The sequence below is a fragment of the Notamacropus eugenii genome, chromosome 3 (genome assembly GCF_028372415.1).
Source record: "Notamacropus eugenii isolate mMacEug1 chromosome 3, mMacEug1.pri_v2, whole genome shotgun sequence".
NCBI lineage: Eukaryota > Metazoa > Chordata > Mammalia > Diprotodontia > Macropodidae > Notamacropus > Notamacropus eugenii.
In genome coordinates, this window is record NC_092874.1 from 260,173,455 (window position 1) to 260,196,155 (window position 22,701).

Genomic DNA, 22,701 nt, shown 5'->3' on the forward strand with positions numbered 1-22,701 from the left:
TCATAGACATGGAATGATGGAAAGGTTCTGTGAAATCTCCTGAGTTATAATCAACCAAGACTCCTATAGCTATTTTTGTGGACACATTTAAAACACAAATGTACACTTTTGTGTGATTATTTATTTACCTGCAAGTTACATGAAGTTAATAATATCTCATCTATGTTTTATCTTTGAAGTTCATGCATGCCCAGAAGGAAAACGCTACTTTGACTGCAAATTTCCTGACCCAGAATTACCAGCAGCTGGTGTGAACTGTGAGACCACTTGTGTAAGCTTGGCCATGAACTTCACCTGTACGCCATCTCCACCTTGTGCCAGTGGCTGTATTTGTCCCCCAGGGTAAGGAATTCTTTGAACATTTAGTGTTTGTCAGAAAGAGACCTCAAGCCAACAGGTTTGATCTGAACTATTTTTTTAAAGGTGAAAATAACATCATTCAAGATTATTTTTTGCAATTGATTGTTGGCAGCTAATAATTACTGTTGATTTATTAATTTGCTGAGTTATCAATTTAATGAGTTATCAAATAGATATCTGACTTGGTGATGTTCTGTGATCTAGGGGATGGAATCTTAGGCCTGGTCAGGAAATTGTGAATTGTAATCCCACTTTGAAGCTCTCTCTGTGTAAACACTACCTTATATGAATTGTAGTAGTTGAAAAAAACATCGTTTTGTGTTTTTGAGTCTTTATTGTTGTGGCTGACTCTCTGTGACCCAATTTGGGCTGTTCTTGACAAAGATACTGGAATGGTTTGCCACTTCCTTCTCCAACTCATTTTGCAAATGAAAAAACAGGAAAATACGGTTGTGATTTGCCCAGGGTCTCACAGCTAGTAAGTGTCCAAGTCTGGATTTGAACTCAGGTCCGCCTGACTAGGGTTGGGCTCTGTCCACTGCACCTAGCTGCCTTTTTATTTTATATTTACTATGTATGCACTTCATAGTTGTACAGGTTGACTTCTTTTATTGAACTCAAGCTCCTTGAGGGCATAGACTGCTTCATTTTGGTCTTTTTATTTCTAGCACTGATATGAAGAAGGTGCTTGTTTGATTTAATGAATGATTATGTGCGCTATGTCCCTTACCTCCTCTGGGCTTATGTTTCCTCCTCTATTTCCTGGGGATAAGAGTATGCCTATGTTTGCTCCAAGGCTTGTTGTTGGGCTCAGATGAGATATTATACGTGACATATTTTAGAAGATTTAAGGTGCCACGTAAATGTCAATTCTTATTATTTCAGTACTGAAATTACAGGTGGAAACTCTTTCCAGGTATTCCAATGACTGGATTGAAGTTTTGAGACACTATCCCAAATTTGGAGTTAGCCATCTTCCATCGCCAAAGGTCTGACAACCATTGATATTTCAGGAATCCTTTTTTTCAGCAGGCCATTCTAATTCTCCTGCTCTGTTTAAAGGAGTTCCTAGAAAGGAACTTTAATTTACATGGCAGCACTCATTGCTTTTTGTTCCCTCAAATTAATTTTATGACAGAAGGGCCTCATCCATGGTGGGAAATCTTCTGGAGGCCTATTCCTTTTCTGTAAGGTACTCACACTCAGTGGTGTGTTCTGAGAGTGAGCAGAGGAATGGTCCTCTGAAAGCAATCTTCTCACAGCAAATGGGTCTTAATAAATAGACACATTCAGAGAAATAACAACCCTTCAGAGCTGTTAGTCAAATAAGGAGAGGCCTTGTAGTTTATTTACACAAGGAAGAGACAATGGTATAAAGGACCCATATCTAGATGTGAAGAAAATGTGAGTGATTTGGGATGGGTTCCAGTCTCTTGACAAAAGAGCTATGTCTGATATGAGAAAGTGGGTTATGAAGAACAAATACCCAACCATGAGGTTGGAAACTGTGACTGGCAGAAATCAGGTCACAGACACAAAGACTTGGAAAGGGCAAAAGAAGCAAGGGTTCCATTTTAGAGAGCAAAAGAACAATCCGGGCTTGTAGGGCTGCATTTTTCATGACTTTTTTTTTCTTTTGGAATCACTGGACTTGTGATTTCATTATTTCTCAGGAGCTTCCCATGAGGATCTTCTTGTACCAATGCCTGTTCTTTGCTTGGAGCACTTAAGAGGTTAAGTGATGAGTCCAGGATCACACAACCCATAATGTGCTAGTTATTGTTTCTTAGAAAGTTTTATTGAAGCTTTTTAAAAAAAACATCATTGTGATTTCAATTGACAAGCATTTATCAATCACCTATTATGTGTCTGGCACTGTAGATATAGCCATGGAGACAAAGATGAGACAGTCCTGGATCTTTAGGAATCTTGGGCTTTGTTACTTGTGTTCCAGTGACCCTATGACCTCCTCTGTATGGCTATTGCATTCAGTGATTTGCATCACAACTCATCTACACCTTCCTCTTCACTGTAACAAAGGATGAAAACAGACAGACACAGATCCTCCAAGAAAAACCTTTCTGAAAAATGAATCAACAGTGAGCGCTCAGCAGAAGCTAAAAGACACGAAGTTGTTGTAAGCAGGGTTTTCATAAGGTCACAGATCAAGAGGGGTCATCTGGTCTAGCTATAACTTTATTAATGAAGAAGCTGAGGTTTAGAGAGGTTAATTGACTTGCTCACGGGTACTCTGATAGTCAGTGCTTGGATTAGTTAGGATCTGAACTCAGGTCTTCCTGATTCTGACTCCAACCCTCTCTCCACTGGTGTTATGACTTCTTCCATATTCAGAAGTTCTGATGTAGGAATGGAGAAAGCATACAATAGAAGTAGTCCAGGGTTGAACAGCAGCAGCAGAAGGGGGCAAGGGTAGAGGGCACTATTCTGAAGTGGTTGATGAAAGGATCAATACTGTGAACTGAGGAAAGTGAGACAAGATTATTGTTGATCGGCCTTCCTTCTCAAGGAATGATCTTCAATGACATCAGGAGGAAGATGCCTTGACTTGCAAATCAATTGGATCTATGTGAGGGTGGGCTGTGCAAAGTCAGCAGCCTCATCCTGTCCTCCAGAGTCATGGGAGCCCAGTGGGAAGACATGGGTCAACATGACTGGTGAATCACAGCAATGGATGGCAAGGATGGTGAAGGTATTGGAGTTGGAATGAGATCAAGGAGAAGAATCTATGTAAAGCATATTGCAAAACTTGAATTACTCTGTAAATACTAGTGATTATCAAGAATATGGGATAAGGTTAGATAAGGAAGAGATTACCTACAGCTGTGAGGTTTATGGAATGCTTCATGGAGGTCTTTTATCATTGGAGGTGGGCTGTAAAGAATGAACTGGTTGTAAATAAATGGAGATGAGAAATCAGGAGGTAAGGGCAGCAGCATTTTTTTTTTCAAATAGGCTTTTTGGGGGATGGCCTGGAAAGTTAATGACTGCATTTCTTTTTTTGCATTGTTTCTATGGGAAAATACATCCTCAGTTCTGAACACCTGAGTAAAACCTTTTGGAAAAATAATCTATCTTTAAATCAAAGGCAGCCTTCAGTTTATGGAGAAAAAGGTCTTGGATTTAGTAGCAAAGAGATCATTTGTCACCCTAGACTCCTAGTGTCTTGCTAAGTCCCTATAAAAATTGGCTCTCAGAAAAGAATCTGAGTGTCATTCTCATGAAGGTGTTGAGGTCAGGGAAGCATAATGTTGAGGTTTGGGGTGCCGACACCCTGGGTCCTGCCCAGATGAATTCACCTCAAGCTTTCTTATAGCCAAAGAAAAACAAAATTTGTTAAAGATTCACCATATTGGGTTGACTCTTAAGAAGCATCACCATTTGTGAGGCTTGTATTGACAAGTGGGCCAGATAGAATCTGAGCTAGATTGAATCAGAGCATCTTCATGGAGGCAAGATGGAATTTATGTACAGAAAAACTGTGGGAGGGATCTGGGGTGGTGATCTAGTAGTCTGGGGTTATGGGAGGAGAGGTATATGGAGGATCTTGAGGAGGAGTCTAAGGAGAATCAGGATAGGACTGGGTCGACCAGAGGTCTGAACCAAGAGAGTGGGATTTTGATGTGATAAAGGGTGGGAAACTTTGGAGGCAATAGAAAATAGAGGGACAGACTGGGTTAAAGGTAACAGATTTGAGTATGAAAGACCAGATTAAGTGGGAAGATTCAAGGAGAGTTCAAGGAGGCTCCCAGAGTCTGTACCCTATCAAAGGAACTCATCTCAGCTCTACTTTTCCCAGGAGACTTTTCATTTTAACTCAGACCTGTTATACTAAAGGAATGAAGCTGCTCAATTAGAGTTTCTAGGATCAGCAAGCAGATGGTGAGATTATTCTGGCCTTTTCCATCTCTCTAAAATCTTTACTTGTAAAGTTCTGGATTTAGAATCCAGGAACTTGATTTCAGAGCCTACTCCTGTAACAGCTGGTGTGACAAACAACTTCACCTCTCTGGGTCTCAGTTTCCTCAGTTTTTAAATCAGGGTTTTGGATGACGTGACCTCTTCAGTCCCTCCCAGCTCCCAATCTTCGCTCCCTATGTTCCTCTTCCTAGTTGGTCCCTGGTGGTCAGTAGGAAGCCATACTGAAAGAAATTGGGCTGGGGATTAGGGAAAGGAGAGAAGGATTCAGGTATGGGTCACTTTCCTTGGCATTTAATAAAATAAAGGAGAAACAGTCAAGGAGATTGATTAGTCAGTAGAATCCAGAAATTTTTTTTTCAGGGTGGTGGAGACAGGGTGCTCTGTCAAAGGCAGAGAGTAAGTAAGGTACTACTGTTGAAGAGAGAGATGGGAGAGCTGGTTCAGATGCGAATGAATTCACTTAGACCTCTTTTCTTTAGCGATTAGGAGCTTTATTGACCCAAAAACAGTGGTCTAGCCCTGAAAGAAGGACTACCAATTTACAGAGGGATAGGGGCTTGTTTTTATAAGGACAGGGTGAGGGAGACAAGGGAATATTATGACCCAGGATCTGGGAGGGGAGACAAGAAATTCCATGGTTCAGGATAAGGGGGAAGTTTTATGGTATTCCAAGATAAAGGGAGACTTTAAGGTGCCAGGGAAAGAGCATGCCAACCCTTAGGGTGCCTTTGTATCGAGAGACTTTAAGGCACTCTTACAGGATGAACCAGGGAAAGGGCAGCTCAATCTTTAAGGCACCTTTGTATCCACATCACTACCTGAAGAGGGAGCACAGGAATCAGGAAAAGACTTTTATACAGGGTGCAACATTCTTGTGACAAATGAAAAGTTTGAGAACCATAGTTTCTTGGTAATTAATCATTTTATTAATTATGACTAGCAGATAATTAATAAAATGGCCATTGATTTTCTCTCATAAACCAAAGATAATCATGGAGGCCCCTCAAGGTTTATATGCCCTTGGAAGACCAGGTGTTTCTGACAGGTGAAGATCAACTCTGATTGGTTAGCAATTAATGAGAGAATGGACATTATAATGAGAGGTAGATCTATTCTAATGAGGGGCTGGGGGACATGAAAGATTATGCCACTTTAACTCATCTGTGCCCACACCACTCTCACCCCTTATCCCTGGCCATTTAGACAAAAGGATCTGTCTCCATGCAAGCCTGCCTGAGGGGAACACAATAGGCTGGAATTCACCTAGGTTACATTATCTTTGTAAGGTTTTCTACTTGGGTGGGGTACCACTCAAGATGGTATAAGCCTGTAATCTCATCTATCAGCAATGTCCTTCTGAGACTGGCTAAATAACCTACCAGGATTTATTTCTGAATGAGGAGATAGAAAAGGAAAATCTTAATCTCAATTAATAGTTGGTGATTAATATATAAGAAATAATAATTGTTCTTATTCTTTTGAAATTGAGTTCTCTACTTTTCTATTGTATTCAATGGTGTTGAATCATGTGTATTTTAGTATATTAAGGAAAATTAATCTTGACATATTATAAATATTTTAAGGCATCATTAAAAAAGATACCTAACGATTCAAAACTATTTTTCAAAAATCTTTATGTGTAGCATCCCCTGTGAGGTACCTCTCACAGTTCAGAGCCCTCAGGTTTGCAGGATGGGTGGGGGAGTGGTGCAGCAACTACTCTGAAGTTTTAAGGTATAATCTATAGGTCTGAGCTCCTACTACTGTAGTTTACAAGCCCCCACCAGTGTACTTTCCATTAACAATCAGAAAGTAGACCAATTAGCTTGAAGCAAAAGGATTTATTGAGATGAATTGAGAAGGACAGTTTATGGACAGATGATAGGCAGAGAGGTGATTTATTATGCACTTCTGTGTCAGATGGAAAAGGAAATGACACACCACTTCAGTATCTTTGCCAAAAGTCACAAAGGGTTGGGCATGACTGAAATTACTGAACAACAACAAAAATGAGCCAGACACTATGCCAAATGCTGGTAATACAAATAAAAGTATAAAAGCTATTCCCTACCTTTAAGGAGCTTACATTTTGAGGGGAGAAGATAACGTATACAGAGGAACTAGAAAGAAGATGAGAATCCATGTGGGGTTTGGCAACTGGAAAGGAGAAGGAGGAGAAGTAGTTTGGAGAATAAACCATATCATAAATGACAGAGCAAGAATAGAAACTATAAAACACTTACCCCTCTCCATAAACTTAAGGTGCAATCTTCCATTAACATACCCAGTTTTCGTGGGGAGAATGAATAAAAACTTAGAGCATGTTATTGAGGCACATACATGTGACCAAGGCAACTGACAACACCACAACTATAGGACTTTACTGCAGAGTCCTCTTAAAGTTTCTCCTTTGGGTGTAGAATCTGTTAGTATGTTTGCTTGGCTGGGCTCTGAGGGTCTGCTCTTTCCTAATGAAAGCTAATTCCCTAATAGACTCAGTTTCCCTGGCTAGTAATTTCTTGAGTCCATGGCCATGTCTCTTATTTCCTGCAAGAAATCAAACTTCTGAATATATTGACTTTGAACATTCATTGGACTAGTCAATCATTGCTCAACAATGGAATTGCTGCCTTCCAACTCAGTCAGGGAAAGGTGTCCATACTTCATATAGGGATAACAAATTATTGACAGATGTTCACCCATTAGGACTTCAGCATGTGTGATTACATGTTGTGACTCTATCAACTGAGATGGAGACCCAAATCCCATCTCCTTATATCTTTCTCTTTTTAAATATTTCCCATCTCAAGCAAATCAGCCAGGGGACTTTTTGATGAAATCTAATTTACAAGCAACCTATAAATGAACATTCTTCTTTGAGGATCTAGAAACACCAGCCAGTGGTCCCAAAGATTATCCTTACCCTGAAACACATGGTGATGCAATTTTAAAAATAGACATCAATTTACACAGTTCTCATAGGTTACTACTTATTTAAGGACTTGTAAAGACTTTTCCCAATCTCAAAGTAGCACAAAAAGTGAAAAAATTGAACTTCCCTCAGCAGAAGGAAAGCCTGATCTCTACAATATTCCCAGAATAGAGGTGAGAAGCTCCTCTCTTACCTTCACATGAAAAATCAGACCACTTTGTGTTGGCGCTTATTGTAACATGAGAGATCTGCTCACCCCCTCCTTCTCTAACTGAGGGGTCGCTTTGCTTTGGACTCCCTTGGGAACTCAGTTCAATAACAAACCAACACGGCCCAGAAATTACTAAGCTGCTATTTCTTTCCATCTCTGGTGCATAAGAAGCAGACTGGGTTGAATTTTCTGGATCTCTGTAACACAGGGACTGAAATTTCCCCAATGGACGTCTGAAACACACAGGGCTTTCCAAATGGATATTCCAATTTATCCCTCAGTAAGACAAATGGGCTAACTTAAAAAGAAATTGGACAAACTCAGAGAAGCCTCAGAAAGGTATTAGAGATGAAATACTTGGAGGATTGGCTATTCAAGGTTTCATTATGCCTTATCCTAAAGTCTGTAAATAAAGCAGATGAGTTATTTGATATTATAATAAATATTTCTGCTCAAAAAATAAATATGGATAAGCTCCTATAATGTTTTCTAAGATATTTGATAGGCACAAGTGTTCTAAGAATGCAATATCTTCACTGCTCATATTAGCTAAAATGTTCATAATGGATATGGTCCCTTCCAAGATGTCAGGACATAAGCATTCAACAAAACAAAAGTTATTTAAAACAAAGTGTTATAACTCATAAAGATGCTGAAAAACTAACTGTCCTATTATAGTATGGGGGAAAACACATAAAATGCTAATTTGTGGCATATATTGAATTAGATGACTGTTAAGGTCTCTTCCAAATCTTAAATAATGTTATGGAACAGATTTTTATGTATCTGAATCATATAAAGATACCTAATTCTAGCTTTTATTGTTGCTCAGTTTCAGTTGTGTTTGACTCTTTGTGACCCCATTTGAGGTTTTCTTGACAAAGATACTGGAGTAATTTGCCATTTCCTTAGTTTGTTTTACAGATGAGGAAACTGAGGCAAACAGGATTAAGTGACTTGCCCAGGGTCACACATCTAGTAAGTGTCTGAGGCCAGATTTGAACTCAGAAAGATGAGTTTGATTGATGTGGCACTCTATCCACTGTACAATCTCGTAGCCCTGATACTAGCCTATGTTTGCCACAGGAATTCATATTTTTTTACTGAAAAGGAAACTGAGGATGAGAGACATTAAATGCTGTACTCATTGTCACCCTGTTAGTGAGTGTTAGAGGCAAGATTTAACTTGAATGACTCCTGATCTTGACCGACTACTTTTCCACTATACCACACAATATATATAAATATTTGATAACATTAATATGACCTCTTTCAAATTTATAATGAATAAAGTAAGCTTTTGTTAATTTACTTTAATTCATCTACTAAATTAACTAAACTATGTTCATAATATTTGGCTAGAAGGAGCTACAGTAGCTTTCCATTTCTTCAAACTTAGAGCGTAAGGAAAAAGAGTTAGGATAAGAAAGTGCCATGCAATGTATAAAGGGCAAGGGGATTTTTCTGATATAAACCCAGCAATTTAGTCAAGAAAATCTGATAGATTTTGACAATAAAATTCCTTATACCTTTAGTGCTCAAAATGGTAAAATGTGTCTCTTTATCATTCAAATTTCCATTTCTAGTTATTATACAAAGAAAAATTCAAATGCAGATGAAAGTCAGGCACTGTAGATTAAATGCTGACTGTTAGAGGGTTACAGGAGTATTGTTCACAAGGCTAGTAATTTACTTGAAAGACAGCTTTTAAATTGAAAACTATAATATCAAGGGTTTTAGAGGTAGTAGAATACAATTTTGTTTCTACCAATCTTTGATGAGTGTAAGCTAGTATGAAAGATTTTTTTTTTCTATTCACAATTGACTTTAGAATTTGGGTGAAAGTGCCTCTAGTAAAAGAGAAAGTATTAGGGATTTTTAAAATATAAAAATATCTTGATTTAAGGAGGATAGAATTTTATAATTTCATTTTAAGCTTCCCTCTGGATCCTTCCCACCACCAACCAACAACAATAAAAACAACAACTCTTACTCGCACTTTTAGGTTCCCTCCACATAGAGCTGCTGCTGCTCTAGTTCTAGGGGTAAACTATGGGTACCCGTTTCTTAAACCTATGGTTTTCAAACCCCTACCAGGGTGTTCCCATTAATAGTCAGCCAGATGAAGAATGAAGTAAGTATTTTGAGACATGGTTAATATGAGAATTTGTTTTGACTATGTATATTTGTTATGGGACTTTTGGTTTTCTGTTTTTCTTTTTCTTTTGTCCTCCCACCCCCTTAGCACCAGTATGATATTCACAGTGTCTATGGTGGCCATGAACATGCTGGCACAATTCTGAATTATGAAATACAACAGACTCTCCACATGGAAGATAGAACCAAAACATTTATTCAGACACCAGAAAGCCAAATCCCTCATAGTACCAAATAAATGTATAACAATAACAATGCAGAGGGCAACACGAGTCCCAAGCCTTCCTTCTGTTAGGCTTCCTACACATTAGCTCCCTTAAACAAATCAAAAGCAGGTTCCCTTAAACAAAATGCCCTTCTTTCACTCACAGCCAGCTGCCTGCTTGCCTGCATCCTTCAGTTCTGACTGTTCTCTAACTTTTCTCTCAGCTCTGCTCTAGTTCTGCCTCTTCTTGTTCCACCCATTCAGCAAACTCCTCCCACCACAGGCTCCATATGACTCAGACTTTCGTGTGACCCAGGAAGGTCACATGTACCTATTAATGAATGGGAAAGATCTTCCCATTTAAATTACTGTTACAATCCCCCCTCCAGTGGTGGGCAGAAGTGAGAGAGAAAATGCATGCTTTGTTAATTGGAAAAAAAAATTGTTTCCATTACAAAATACCTGAAATCGGACTGTTTAAAGAACATGTACCCCTTTCTGATGCAACCCATTTCATTTTTGGACAGTTATTAACTTTTAGGACATTGAATCTAAATTTTTGCCTCTCAGCAACTTCCACCAATTGCTCCCTGTTCTGTCCTTTGGGGCCAAAGAGAATATGTTCAGTACCACTTCTTTATGATAGCTGTAAGAATATTTGAATACAGCATTTGTGTCCCCCCTAAATCTTCTCTAATTCTTTTAATTGATTCTCACATGATACAGACTCAAAGTTCTCACCTTGGACACTTGCTAGTGTATCACTTTTCTTAAACTCATTGCTCCAATTTCAAGCGAAATAGAATATAATTCTAATGAGTTTTGGTACCATTTCAGTGGCACAGCTTTCTCATTAATTGATTTCTGTTCAGTTAGGATGTCTTTCTGATTTTTCAGTTTGGATTAGTGACAACTATGATGATTATGGATGAATCCTTTTATTGCTGCCAAGTAGAAATATTAATTGTATTAATTGGAGTGTTGAGCAAAGTTTCAGGGGAAATATGAGATAGTCATGGATGTTTTATTAATTTGTAACTTTCAAACACCATAGATTCAGAACTGAAAGTGTTCTTGGTTATTTAGTCCAGCCTTTTCACTTCACAGATAAGCAAAGTGAAGTTGAGGCATGTTAAATAAAAAGTAATTCTCAAATATTCAGAAGAATCTGTGATCTTACAGATTAGTGAGTTCCCTCTATTGATTCAGATTACAACCTAGCTAATTCATCCATGCCTGCCCATCCCATATAGCATCTTGTTCATATTTTCCCCAAACAGGCTAACTACATGGGTTGGTTCATTCAGTGTGCTGATGGCTTTCCTTACTTTCTCCCAACATCACAAGAGTACCAATGGAGTATAATGGTTGTCCACCTGTTATTCCTTGTTCTTGCCGCATGTCTACCCTGTCTTCTTTCTATATCTGAATTCTTTGATAACACAAGGTCATATATATTGTAAATATAAGAGCTGAGATTCAGCCTCAGGTTCTCTGATCCCCAAATATAGAGATCTTAACACTATACCATGTTTCTTCATTTCATTTCACAGGACTTGGAATTTCTAAAATGAGAAGACCAATTATTTCTCATGCATATCTTATGGTTTGGGGTGTCTAAGAGTCTTATCAATTTTTAATATATTGCTTTTATATAGTCAGGTACGGCAGAATGACTTTTTTTAAGAGCCATAATTGGAAATAGACTTTTTCCTTTGTGTGAATGTTCACAAGATGTTCACAAGATTTAGAGCCCTAAGGGACTGAAGAGGTTATCTCATTCAAATTTTTCTTTTATAAATGAGGAAACTGAGTCCTAGAGATATGGTGTGGTACAATGACTTGCCCAAGGTCATACAGATTTGAACTCAGGTGTCCATAATTCCAACCCTTTCTCTATACCATATTGCCTCTCTGTTTGCACACACCTCAGCTTAATCCAAGAGTTTGTGTTTTGATGGATTGTAATTATAGTGTCGGTGTTTTGTAGCATCATCATCCACACCTACACATACATATAAATGTGTAGTCATGACAATATGCTATTTTGTTAATATTGAAGCTGAGAATGTTCTGTTGCTTGGATATTTCCTTGTACTTTTCACTTAAATTAGTATTTTTCACTAAATAGCTTTTGTTTCTTCACTTTGAAGTATGGCAGAACACAAAGGAAAATGCTATGTTCCTGAGAGCTGTCCGTGCCTCTGGAAGGACTGGGAATACCTCTCGGGAGAAGTGATTTCTACACCTTGTTATACCTGGTAATGAGTTTCAATGATTTCCCTGTGGTTTGATTAAACGTTTCGGTTGGCAGCAATCTCTGACTGAAAGTTACTGATTCTGACCGATGTCTTCTCATCTACCAAAGGAGATGCCAGTATGTCTAGGGTCCCTTCTCCAAACCTACTGATTAAATGGAAGTAGAAGGTTCTAGGAAGTGAAAAGGAAATCACTGTATTATTCACCTACTCATTTGTTTAGTCTATGACAAAAGGGTGGACGATTATAAATCCAGATATTGCTTGGAGAAAAGTATCAAGCTTACCAGTAACTATCATAGTTGAATAGAAATAGCACAACATAATATTTCTTGTCAGGTTTTCCATTTTTTTTTGTAAAGGGAAAAATTACCTTAAGACAATTTTAAAGAGATTTTTTCTAAAGTAGAATGACTTTCAAAATCTGGGTAAAGATTTGGAGATTGTAAATAAGAACATGTACCAGGTATGAATAAATTTACTAAAAAAGGAAATAGTGTTAAGGAAACATAAATGAAACATTTTACGAAAGAAGTTTCAGGGCACACTTGCAGAGCCATTTTAGGAACTTTATTTCTAGTTTGTAGGGATTGAAATCAGACCTCTATTTCATTTGGTATAGGAAACTTTGAGGTGAAGAAAGTCCTTCTTCCAAGGCAAGTATCTTTCCTGTGACTTACAGTCTTAGAAAGCTACCTGGGGCACTGAGAGATTTGGTGTCTTGCCCTGGATTGCCTATACTACACAGGTCGTCTGTGTTGACTGTGGGACTTAAATACAGGTCATCCTGGCTTCCCTCCACTCAGCATCCACTATATAACACTTTATCTCTCCCCATATCAAATTTATTATTTATTTAGAATAGCCCTGCATATTTCAGAAGTTTACAGTTTCATTTATAACCCTCCTTTTTGCGCTTCTTTATATATTGAAATATTCATGTTTTATGATTTTTAAGTTCATGATAAAAAGCAAATTTTAAAAATTGCTACTCTGATCCCTCCTTGTAACATGATAGTGTTAGGCCCGTGAAGACTATTCCAGCAGATAACATTCTCTTAAAAGTTCTACCAGTCTGGAAAGACTTTGAGTTTGGATGGAATGATGTCTGTCATCTAACAACCAGTCCAGTATGGGTCTGGATACTTATGACAATGTCTCTTGTAGGAGCATTAGCTTAGCTCAGTTTACAGTGTCTCACTACCAGGTGACAGAGTGGAGAGTGGGGAAAATATGTCAACCACAGGATCTCCTGAAACCAGTTGTGATTACTTCTAGTGGAGGGAGTTCTCACATTAATGAAATCACAGATACTTCAAGCATTGAAGAAATGTGAACTATCTTCTGACTCTTAGGACTATGTTTAATTCTTGGTTCTCTCACTTAGTTTTCTGTGTAACAAATGCATCATCCCTAAAGTTAATTCTGATTCTTATTGATTCATCTGTATGGTAAACACTGTGACTACTGTAAAGGTTGGGTGGCTTAGAAAATAGACTTTAACTAAAGCACTAATGTTTGTACTGATTGAAAGAAACTAACAATGAGAAAGCTTCTTTGGAAGGTCAGTAACATTATCATTCTTGTAGTGTTTGCCGGCGAGGGATGTTCAATTGTACTTATTACCCATGCCCTGCAGTGTGCACAGTTTATGGGGACCGTCATTACCATTCCTTTGATGGACTGGAATTTGACTATGTCAGTGATTGCCAAGCTTTTCTGGTCAAGGTATGTCAACGATTGTTCTTCTGTGTTTATATTTGTGTAAAATTCCTCTTCCAGGAAATGAGAACTCTAAGTCCACAGCCAGTTTAAATGTTGTGAGCAAAGTCTGCAGAATGAGGTAACAGTTGTGAGTCAATTTCCCAGATACATTTTTATGTCTAATTATGTTTACAATGTAAGAATAAGTAGGTCTTGAATAATGGATGAATTCTTTCTTGGGCTGACATGATTAAAAGCATGAAATAAAGAAACTTTTTTAAAAGATAGAAATATACATACATATATATGTATATGATTGGGAGATACATACTTCTCTATAACAAGGACAGTAGGGTATAGTGGGTAGAGAGCTGGCTTTGCAATCAGGAAGATCTGAGTTCATTTTCCACCTCTGACACCTCTCAGTGTTAAATCGAGACAACTCTTTAATGTTGTAAATTGCAGGGAAAATGGCAGCCTGCTTTGGTAGAGGGAGTTTCCTTATTTGGGAGTTTCCTATACCAGTAAAATCTCAGATTCAATGTGTATTTGAATCAGAATTTGTTTCTATACATCTTGAATCATAGGTCTGGAATATATGTGTGTGCATAAATGTGCACAGGTGTACATACAACACATGTACACATGGGCAAGTGCACATGTACACAAACATGCTCTCATATAATATATACATGTATACATAATACACATATCCATTTATCTATATGTATGCATGCATGCATGCATGCATATATACATATAATATCTATGTATATATCTATATACATATACATATGTAGTTGTATATACACATATGTATGTATTGAACATGCAATATATCTATATATGTATAATATGATATATATTCATATACCAATTCATATATGAATATATGTACATATACATATATGCATACATATAGATACAGATAGATATATATTTATATATATACATATGTGTGTGTGTACTTGATTTAATTGGTGTAAGGAACTTACAAAGAGGAAACTCTCATTACTAATTCAGATCAGCATCTTAGGTTCTTAGAGAATTACCTGGGATACTGAGACATCAAGTAACTTTTACAGGGATTCTGGGACCAATATATGTTAGAGGTAGGAACAAAGACGGTATCTTCTTGACTCCAAGAGTGACCCTCTCTTTCCTATGCCAGACTCTCAAAACAAAATATATCAGTACTTTTTTGTTTTGGAGTCTTGGATTTGGGTGTGTAAATAATGATGCAAATATGTAAGCATAGTGGATTTAGAATTATGAAGACTTTCAAATACTGCTTCTCAAACTTAATAGCTCTGTGGCAATGGGTAAGTCATTCAGTTTCCTTGAACCTGTCTCTTCATTTGTAAAATTCAGATAATAATGCCTACTTCAAAAAGTTATTGTAAAGTTCAGATGTGGTAAGGTAAAAATATAAAATATTTTTTGATCCTTGAAAATCCTTACAAAGTGGCTCTCTTTTAAGGATATAAAACAGGGAATATCTCTTTTATGAGCTATGGAAACCATTTTTGGGGAAAGGATCCAACACTGTAATTTTATCAGTGTGGGGAACTCCAGTGTGGGAATTCCCTCTAGTGGTATAGATTGGCAAATGGTCTACAACTTATTCTTCATGTAAAAAAAAAATTCTAGAGATGTATGAATTTTTTAGGTAGCACAGTAGCACAGTATAGAGGACAGGGCTTATAGTCAAGAAGATTTGAATTCAATCCCAGCCTCAGACTCTTGCTAGCTGGGCAAATCATTTAACCTCTGTCTGACTCAATATCCTCAGCTCTAAAATGGGAATGATAACAGCACCCACCTCCCAGGGTTGCTGTGAGCATAAAATGAGATAATATTTGTAAAGTGCTTTGCAAACCTTAAAGTGTTACGTAAATGCCAATTACTGTTATTATAATATTATAGAAATGCCAATATGGGCAATCAGTAACCAATACAGATTGTTTGAATTGCAAGGTCACGTATTTGAAGAAATACTATATAATTCTTGAAATGCAAATTCTGTTGAATTACTAAAAGACCTTTATCTTATTTACAACATTTTTGACCTTGATAATTCAATTTATAAATGAGAAATTTATGCTGAAGAAAGTGACATATATGTCAATACAATAATAATAAGCTCCTAACCTCCACCAATGTAACCATGTATTGAACTTCTGAGAAACTGAATGGTTTCTGATTATGGTCCTTTGTGTTATTAAAGAACTTTTTTGAACTGTATTTTGAGTGTATCATCACATAAATATGCTAATTATTCCCATTTTAAAATGACTGCAATTAACTGAAAAGTGAGTGTTAAAACCTATAACCTCTCACTCTCTACTAAAGCTCATGTTAAGGCTCTCTTTCAATCAACCTGGCTTTTTTTTTTCCTTTGGTGCTTCATTGTGAGTGATTTTGAGTTTCTTGTAAAATGAGCCACTGTGAATGGTGGAGTTCTAAAGTTCAAGAAGCTATCTGGCAGTCACATAATGAAGGAATATGGCAAGCTGCCTTTTGCTTTTCATCCAAGACACAGGTGATGAAAGTGTACTGTGTGTACTTGTTCTACTCAGAACAAGCTTTGTTTTAGCAAAGAGGAGTGCAATATTAGACTGTTGAGTCTTCTTTCAAGGCCTGGACCTTAAATTAAGAACACGCATAAGAGCAGATAAAATCCTGAAATTTTATGGCTCTGCTGAAACTCCCCCCTCAGAGATAACTAAGGATTTCTTTCTTACCAAATCAGACCCTTTCCTCCATCCTGGTCCTCCTTGACCTCTATGTTGAAGTCCCTAGATCTCCTATGGTACTTGACCCTACAGAAAGCTCACTCCATGAAATTCTACCCTCCCTTTTCCTCGATGATGTCTGGTGAGGTGGTTGGCAGTAAAGTAGGAAGAGGGAGGACAGAACGAATGGTTTGGAATGAGCACTGTAGGAAATGATATATGAGGGATTAGAAGGATTGACAAGCAGTGGTCAAGGTCTGTCCTTGGGTGAAAATCTGTTTTATCTGGTGATTTCCTCAACATCTCCAGAACAGAACAAGCAGAGAAATCAGACATTGGTAGTTACCTAGGCTTGTAGTCTCACAGGTTGGAAACAGGAAAAGGTCGAGAGGACAGGATCTTAGTAACTACACTACAATGTCAAAGCTGGTTATAGGGAGGTTAATGAAGCCACAGTATCTTTCACTTATATTGAATATATATAATCTATATGTCTTGTATATGTACTTTTAAAGTATTTCCCACTTTAGGATGTGAGTTCTTTGAGAGTGGGGACCGTGTTTTTGACTTTCTAAGAGAAGGAGGTGAGGGGGACGAATATGTGATCATGGAACACATCAGATGCAAAAGTATGGAGATGGGAGATGGAAATCAAATATGAGGAATAACAAAGGGGTCAGTAAGGCTGGACCATGGAGTGTGCAATGGGGAATAATGTGCAAAAATGCTGGAAATTGAGGAAGGGACCAATTTCTGAAGAGTTATAAATGGCAAATAGAAGCATTTATATTTGATCCTGAAAGAAATAGAGAGACTCTGGAGCTTACTGAGTGAAGTGGTGAATGGTGGTGATGTGGTCCTTCTGTAGTTTGCAAAAATCCTTTTGGTGGCTGCATAGAGGACTGATTATAGCAGGGAGAGATCTGAGGAGGAAATACCAGATTCATCTATCAACAAGCATTACATACTGAGAATATTCCAATCCCACTCAAATCATAAATCCTGATTAGATCTATTCTCCTATATGGAGAGAGTTAAAGGGTTGGGGGAGGTCGTTGGGGATGACTGAAATGAATAAGTTTGGAGAGAGAAGACACCTGAGGCAGGAGAGGAGGAAAGACAGGGTTCATGCTGAGACAAAAGTGGGTAAATAGAAAACTGGGCTAAGATGAAGTCAAAACATAGATTTCACAGGCAAACTAATTCATAGGAAGGAATCAGTGAGTTCAGTCTGAAAGAAGAAGTGTCAAAGGTGAGGAGGTCTGTATAGAGTAAGTTCATGGAAGCAACATGTGGAGGTGGCAAAGCATAAAGCAAATGTGGCCAAACTTCGAGCAATGGGGGAGTGTTATACTTAGTACTGTCCTCCCCCTTTGTCTTCTTCCTCCCTTTTGCACCTTCCCTCCAAGCTGGCAAATTACACAGTGGAACAGACTAGGAATTGGATGGATTTACATGAGTATCCATGTCCAGTGTTAGTCTCCTAGTAGATCCTCATGTAGAGTACAGGAGGGATTGTAATAGTTTTAAGTACAGCTTAGGTGGAGGTGGAGCTCTCTGTGGATATATGGATAGAGAAGTGTGAGTAGGTTACTTCTTCCTGGGCTAATGCACTATATGAACAAGCTTAGAAATAAGTGTTCTTAAAATTGAGTAGTCAGGGCAGTTTTATCCTAGAACAAATCTTGGCTTAAAATGTTATTGTAAAACAAATCTTGATTTAGGGTAGAGTTGAATAGTCAGGAAGATCCTAGTTCAAATTTACCTCAGAGACTTACTAGTGGGCAACTAGGTGGTGCAGTAAGTAGACTGCTAGTCCTGAATTTAGGAAGACTCATCTTCTTGAGTCCAAATACAGCCCCGGATGCTTATTAGCTATGTGACCCTGGGCAAGTCACTTAACCCAGTTTGCCTTAGTTTCCTCCTCTGTAGAACGAGCTGTTATAGGAAATTGCAAACCACTCTAATATCTCTGCCAAGAAAACACTAAATTGGGTCATAAAGAGCTGGACATGACTGAGGTGATCAAATAGTAACAGCTTACTATTTATCTAACCCTAGGCAAGTCACTTAATCTCTATCTGCCTCATTTTCCTATAAAATAGGATAATAATTGCACTTTCCTCCAAGAGATGTTGCAAAGTTCAAATGATGAAAGGATTTTTTTGTTTGTTTGTTTTTGCAAAATGCCTAACACAGTGTCTGGAACATAGTAGGTGCTTAATAAATGCTTTTTTCTTTTCTTCTAAAGGAGCTAACATATTCTGCCATGCTTATCTGTATCTTATTGAACCAGTGAGTTTGATAGCTGCCAATTCAGGACCGCAAGAGTCTATCAGAAGTCTCCTTTAGCTCTTCTAAATCTTTTATGAACCATGTGGAGAAGGTCTTATGAGAGCCAAAGATGAAATAACTGAGGATCAGAGGTTGTCATTTGCCCAAGGTCACACTTGCAGATGTCAGAGGTGGGATTTGAGTTCAAATCTTTCCTATTTTAGAGCCAGTCTTGTAGAGGTATTCTTTTTCATGTATAGATTGACCTAGATGGCTGCTGAATTTCATTACAATACTTGAGTTCTGTGATTCTGAATTAGGCTACCAGTTGGACTCGTTTCCAATCTCTTCCTTACTTTGGCTGTGTAAAAACCACAGACACACACATACACACACACACACACCAACACACACACACACACCACATTCTTCGGTGTGTTTTCAAACAGAGCCTTTGTCTTACTGTAGAAAATATTTCAAGGAGATATTTGCATGAGCTTCCATCTCTGGCAGAATAGAAATAGTTTAATGCCGAATCGACCTGCAACTGTGTTTTCTTATTGGTGATGTGATTCAACGGTGCCAATTTGCTCTGCTGGCAGAAACTGTTAGCCTCTCTTTATCTGACTCCCTGCTTCCCACTTGAATTTTCCACCATCTCCTTCTGTTCAGATGTTTATTTCATGCTTAGTTTCCAAATTTAATAAGTTGCACATGCCTGGATTTGAGGAAGCATGGAAAAGGAAACATTCATTCTTCCTTTCGCTGCGTTAGGAAATTTGGTTTCCCAATTCAATTTATGTAATTAAGTTCTGTCAGCATGTTCCACTTAAGGAGAGACAAGCACGAAGAACGTTAAAGGAGAAATTTGTGCACTCTTTTCAGTTCAACAAACATTCATTAAGGGTCTACAATAGGCAACCATACATAGTCTTTCTTCAGGCTACAGCTCACATATAGTCTTCTTCCTGAAGTCATTCTTGAACTCCTTGCCTGCTAGCATCCACCTTCTTGAACTACCTTGTATTTATTTGCCTCATAATTATTCTGCCTATGTTTCCATATATACTTGGCTTCTTCAGAATGTAAGCTGGTAGGGACTTTTCATTCATTGTTCTTGTATCCCCAAAGCCTGGCCCATAGTAAGTACTTAAGAAAAACTTGTTGAATGATAGCTAGGATAGCTTAAGAGTTCCAAGGATCCCGGTTCAAGTCTCACTTCCGCTGCATAATTGATTCTATGACGATAGGCAAGTCTTTTCATTTCTAAGGGCCCCAGGCAAATTTCTAAAGATGCTGATGTAAGAAACCAAGGAATGAATGAATAAAAAAAATATTTCAAGGGCTTCTGCCAAGTACTGTGCTAAGCACTGGCGATCCAAATACAAAAGCAAAGGAAATTCCTGCCCTCAAAGAACTTAATTTCTGATCAGGGGCAAAAAAAGACACATAAGGGAATGGTGGTCAAAGAGAAGGACTTTGGTCCAGAAAGTTGGTAGGATGTGGAGTGAAGGGATATAAGGGATCAGACCATGAACATTCAACAATTGATAATACACTCAGCAATGATGCTACAGTTATACTCATGATTTGGACAAAGTGTGTGTGTGTGTGTGTGTGTGTGTGTATGTGTGTATGAAAAGAGAGACAAAAAATGAGCCAGTCCCTGGGACACCCACCCAGATAAAAGTAATACAAGGAGCAAATGAAGGAGGCAAAGGAGAGATCCAAACAATGTGCTCAGTTATGCGTATTTTATGTCACTTTTTAAGGTGTGTGTGGCGGGGGGGGGGGGGGGGGGGGGGAGGAACTTGATTAGGACAAATAAGCTTCTGAAGTTCGGTTTTATTGAATTTTAGTTTATAGCACTAAAAATACTTGAAAATATACTATTAAAATAATTTATAGTTACCCCACTGAATTATTACTTGTAAATGCTTTGTTGTATCATTTTGTATTCTGAACTTCATAAACACCAAATAAAGTGGTCATTTCCTGGGACATTGTAGAACAGAGGACTGAACATAGAACTTTGAATCTCTAATATGTTTTCCTTCTTCTTTTTTTAAGTAAATAACAAATTCAACATGTTACTTCCAAGCCTTATTGCTTGTAATTTCTTCTGGCTTTTCTTTTCACTTCTTTTTTTTTAGGCAGAGCTTTTTGTCCTTCTCTTTTTTCATCTCTTTAGGGGTATAGGCTTACTAGAGATATTGCTGGGTCAAAGGACATATATGTATATGTATATGTATATATACATATATTTATGTAGTTTAGTGACTCTTGGGGATAGAACTCTGGTAACATTAATATGTCTGGTTTCCCACAGCTCTTCCAAAATTTATCATTTTCCTTTAATGTTATTTTGCCAATCTGATGTGTGAGATGGAACATCATAGTTGCTAATTTGCATTTCCCTAATTATTAGTGATAGGAATATTTTTTTTCACATGGCTGTTAATTGTATGGATAGCTTCTTTTGAAAACTGACTGTTCATTTGATCATTTTATTTATTCATGAAATGACTGTTATTATTATAAATTTGAATTAGTTCCTTTTATATTTTGGATAGGAGACCTTTACCAGAAAAATTTGCTACAAAGATATTTTTATCCTCAGTATCTTTTTCCATCCTAATTTTAAATGGGTTGATTTTGTTTGTGCAAAGTCTTTTTGATTTTATATAATCAAAATTGTATGCTTTGTCTTACATTATCTTTTCTATCCTTTGTTTGGTCATGAACTCTTCCCTTTTCTATAGTTCTAAATGACAGTTTATTGGATTATTGTTTTGCAAAAATCTGACTTTTACTAAGAAGCATAAGAAGCAGTGTGTGGTATTTTTTCGCAGGACAATTCAGTCAAACAACATATGGCAAATCAAAAATATTGTCTTTGGCCTTGCAGAATGATAATGATTTCATACCAGAGATAAATTCAACTTAAGAAATGCAACATGTTTTTCTGGGTTTTGAAATATAATCCGGCTGCATGGTCAATTTCTCACTGCTTGGATCTTTTCTGTTTTGATTTTTCTCCAATCGCATTTTGTTGTCTGATCACTTCAGCAGCTGAGTTTTTTCCCATGGCAAAGAGCCTTCACTTTTTTTCTGGTCACGCTGTGGGATCATCAGTATTTCTTTGGAAAAAAAGTTAGGATTATTGCCAGCCCCTTTCTTTTTACTTGGTACTTCTCAGGAACCAGAATCCATTTTGTGAATAGAAAAAGTTTTATTATTTCTCCCTTGTCAACCATCTCACTTCCTTCTTCCAGATTACAAGTTCCACATCCTCTCCTTAAGACTAGGTTACACCATTTTAAATAGATGTCACATCTCTTCCTGTTCAACATCTAGTCATCAAATTTATGGGCATTATTTTTTATAACTGGTATAGGGAACCTCTCTTTTAGTAGGTGTATTTTATGCTCTTAGTAAAAGGGGAAAAAAGGCTTCTTTTTCCTCTCATTTCCACATTCATAACTCTAGATATACTCATCTCCTTTTAAACATTGTTTTTGGAATTGGTATTGGTATCTTTTCTTTTCATATTACATCCATTCCCAAGTCAACCCTCCCCCCCCCCTTCTCTACAGAGAGCAAATATTTCTTGAAAAGAACAAAAGAGAGGTGATTAAATGACATTGACCACTTCATTTAATTCTGATAGCCCTCCACCTTTGCAAAGAAGGAAGGGAAGTTCATTTTCTCATCCCTTCCTTTGTGGCCAAGCTTTGTTATTTATAATTACACAACACTCGTGTTCTCTTTGTTGTAGCGATTCTTTCCATTTACATTCTTGCAGTACTTCAGTTTATTGCTTTCCTGGTTTTGCTTACTTCACTTTTCATCAATTCATCTAAGTCTTCTAATGAGTCTTTGAATTCTTCATCTTATGTCTATTTTAAAACAGGATGGCATAGCAG

The 22,701-nt window shown here is 37.5% G+C and overlaps 1 protein-coding gene across 1 annotated transcript in view; it reads left to right on the forward strand.

Moving 5' to 3' along the window:
* The window catches only part of OTOGL (otogelin like), a 203,458-nt gene that overhangs the window by 73,736 nt on the left and 107,021 nt on the right, over window positions 1-22,701 (forward strand). Inside the window, exons 20-22 of the mRNA XM_072650594.1 lie at window positions 180-342; window positions 11,958-12,065; window positions 13,652-13,790. Coding sequence (XP_072506695.1) covers window positions 180-342; window positions 11,958-12,065; window positions 13,652-13,790 — 410 coding nt within the window. The remainder of the gene's footprint in view (window positions 1-179; window positions 343-11,957; window positions 12,066-13,651; window positions 13,791-22,701) is intronic.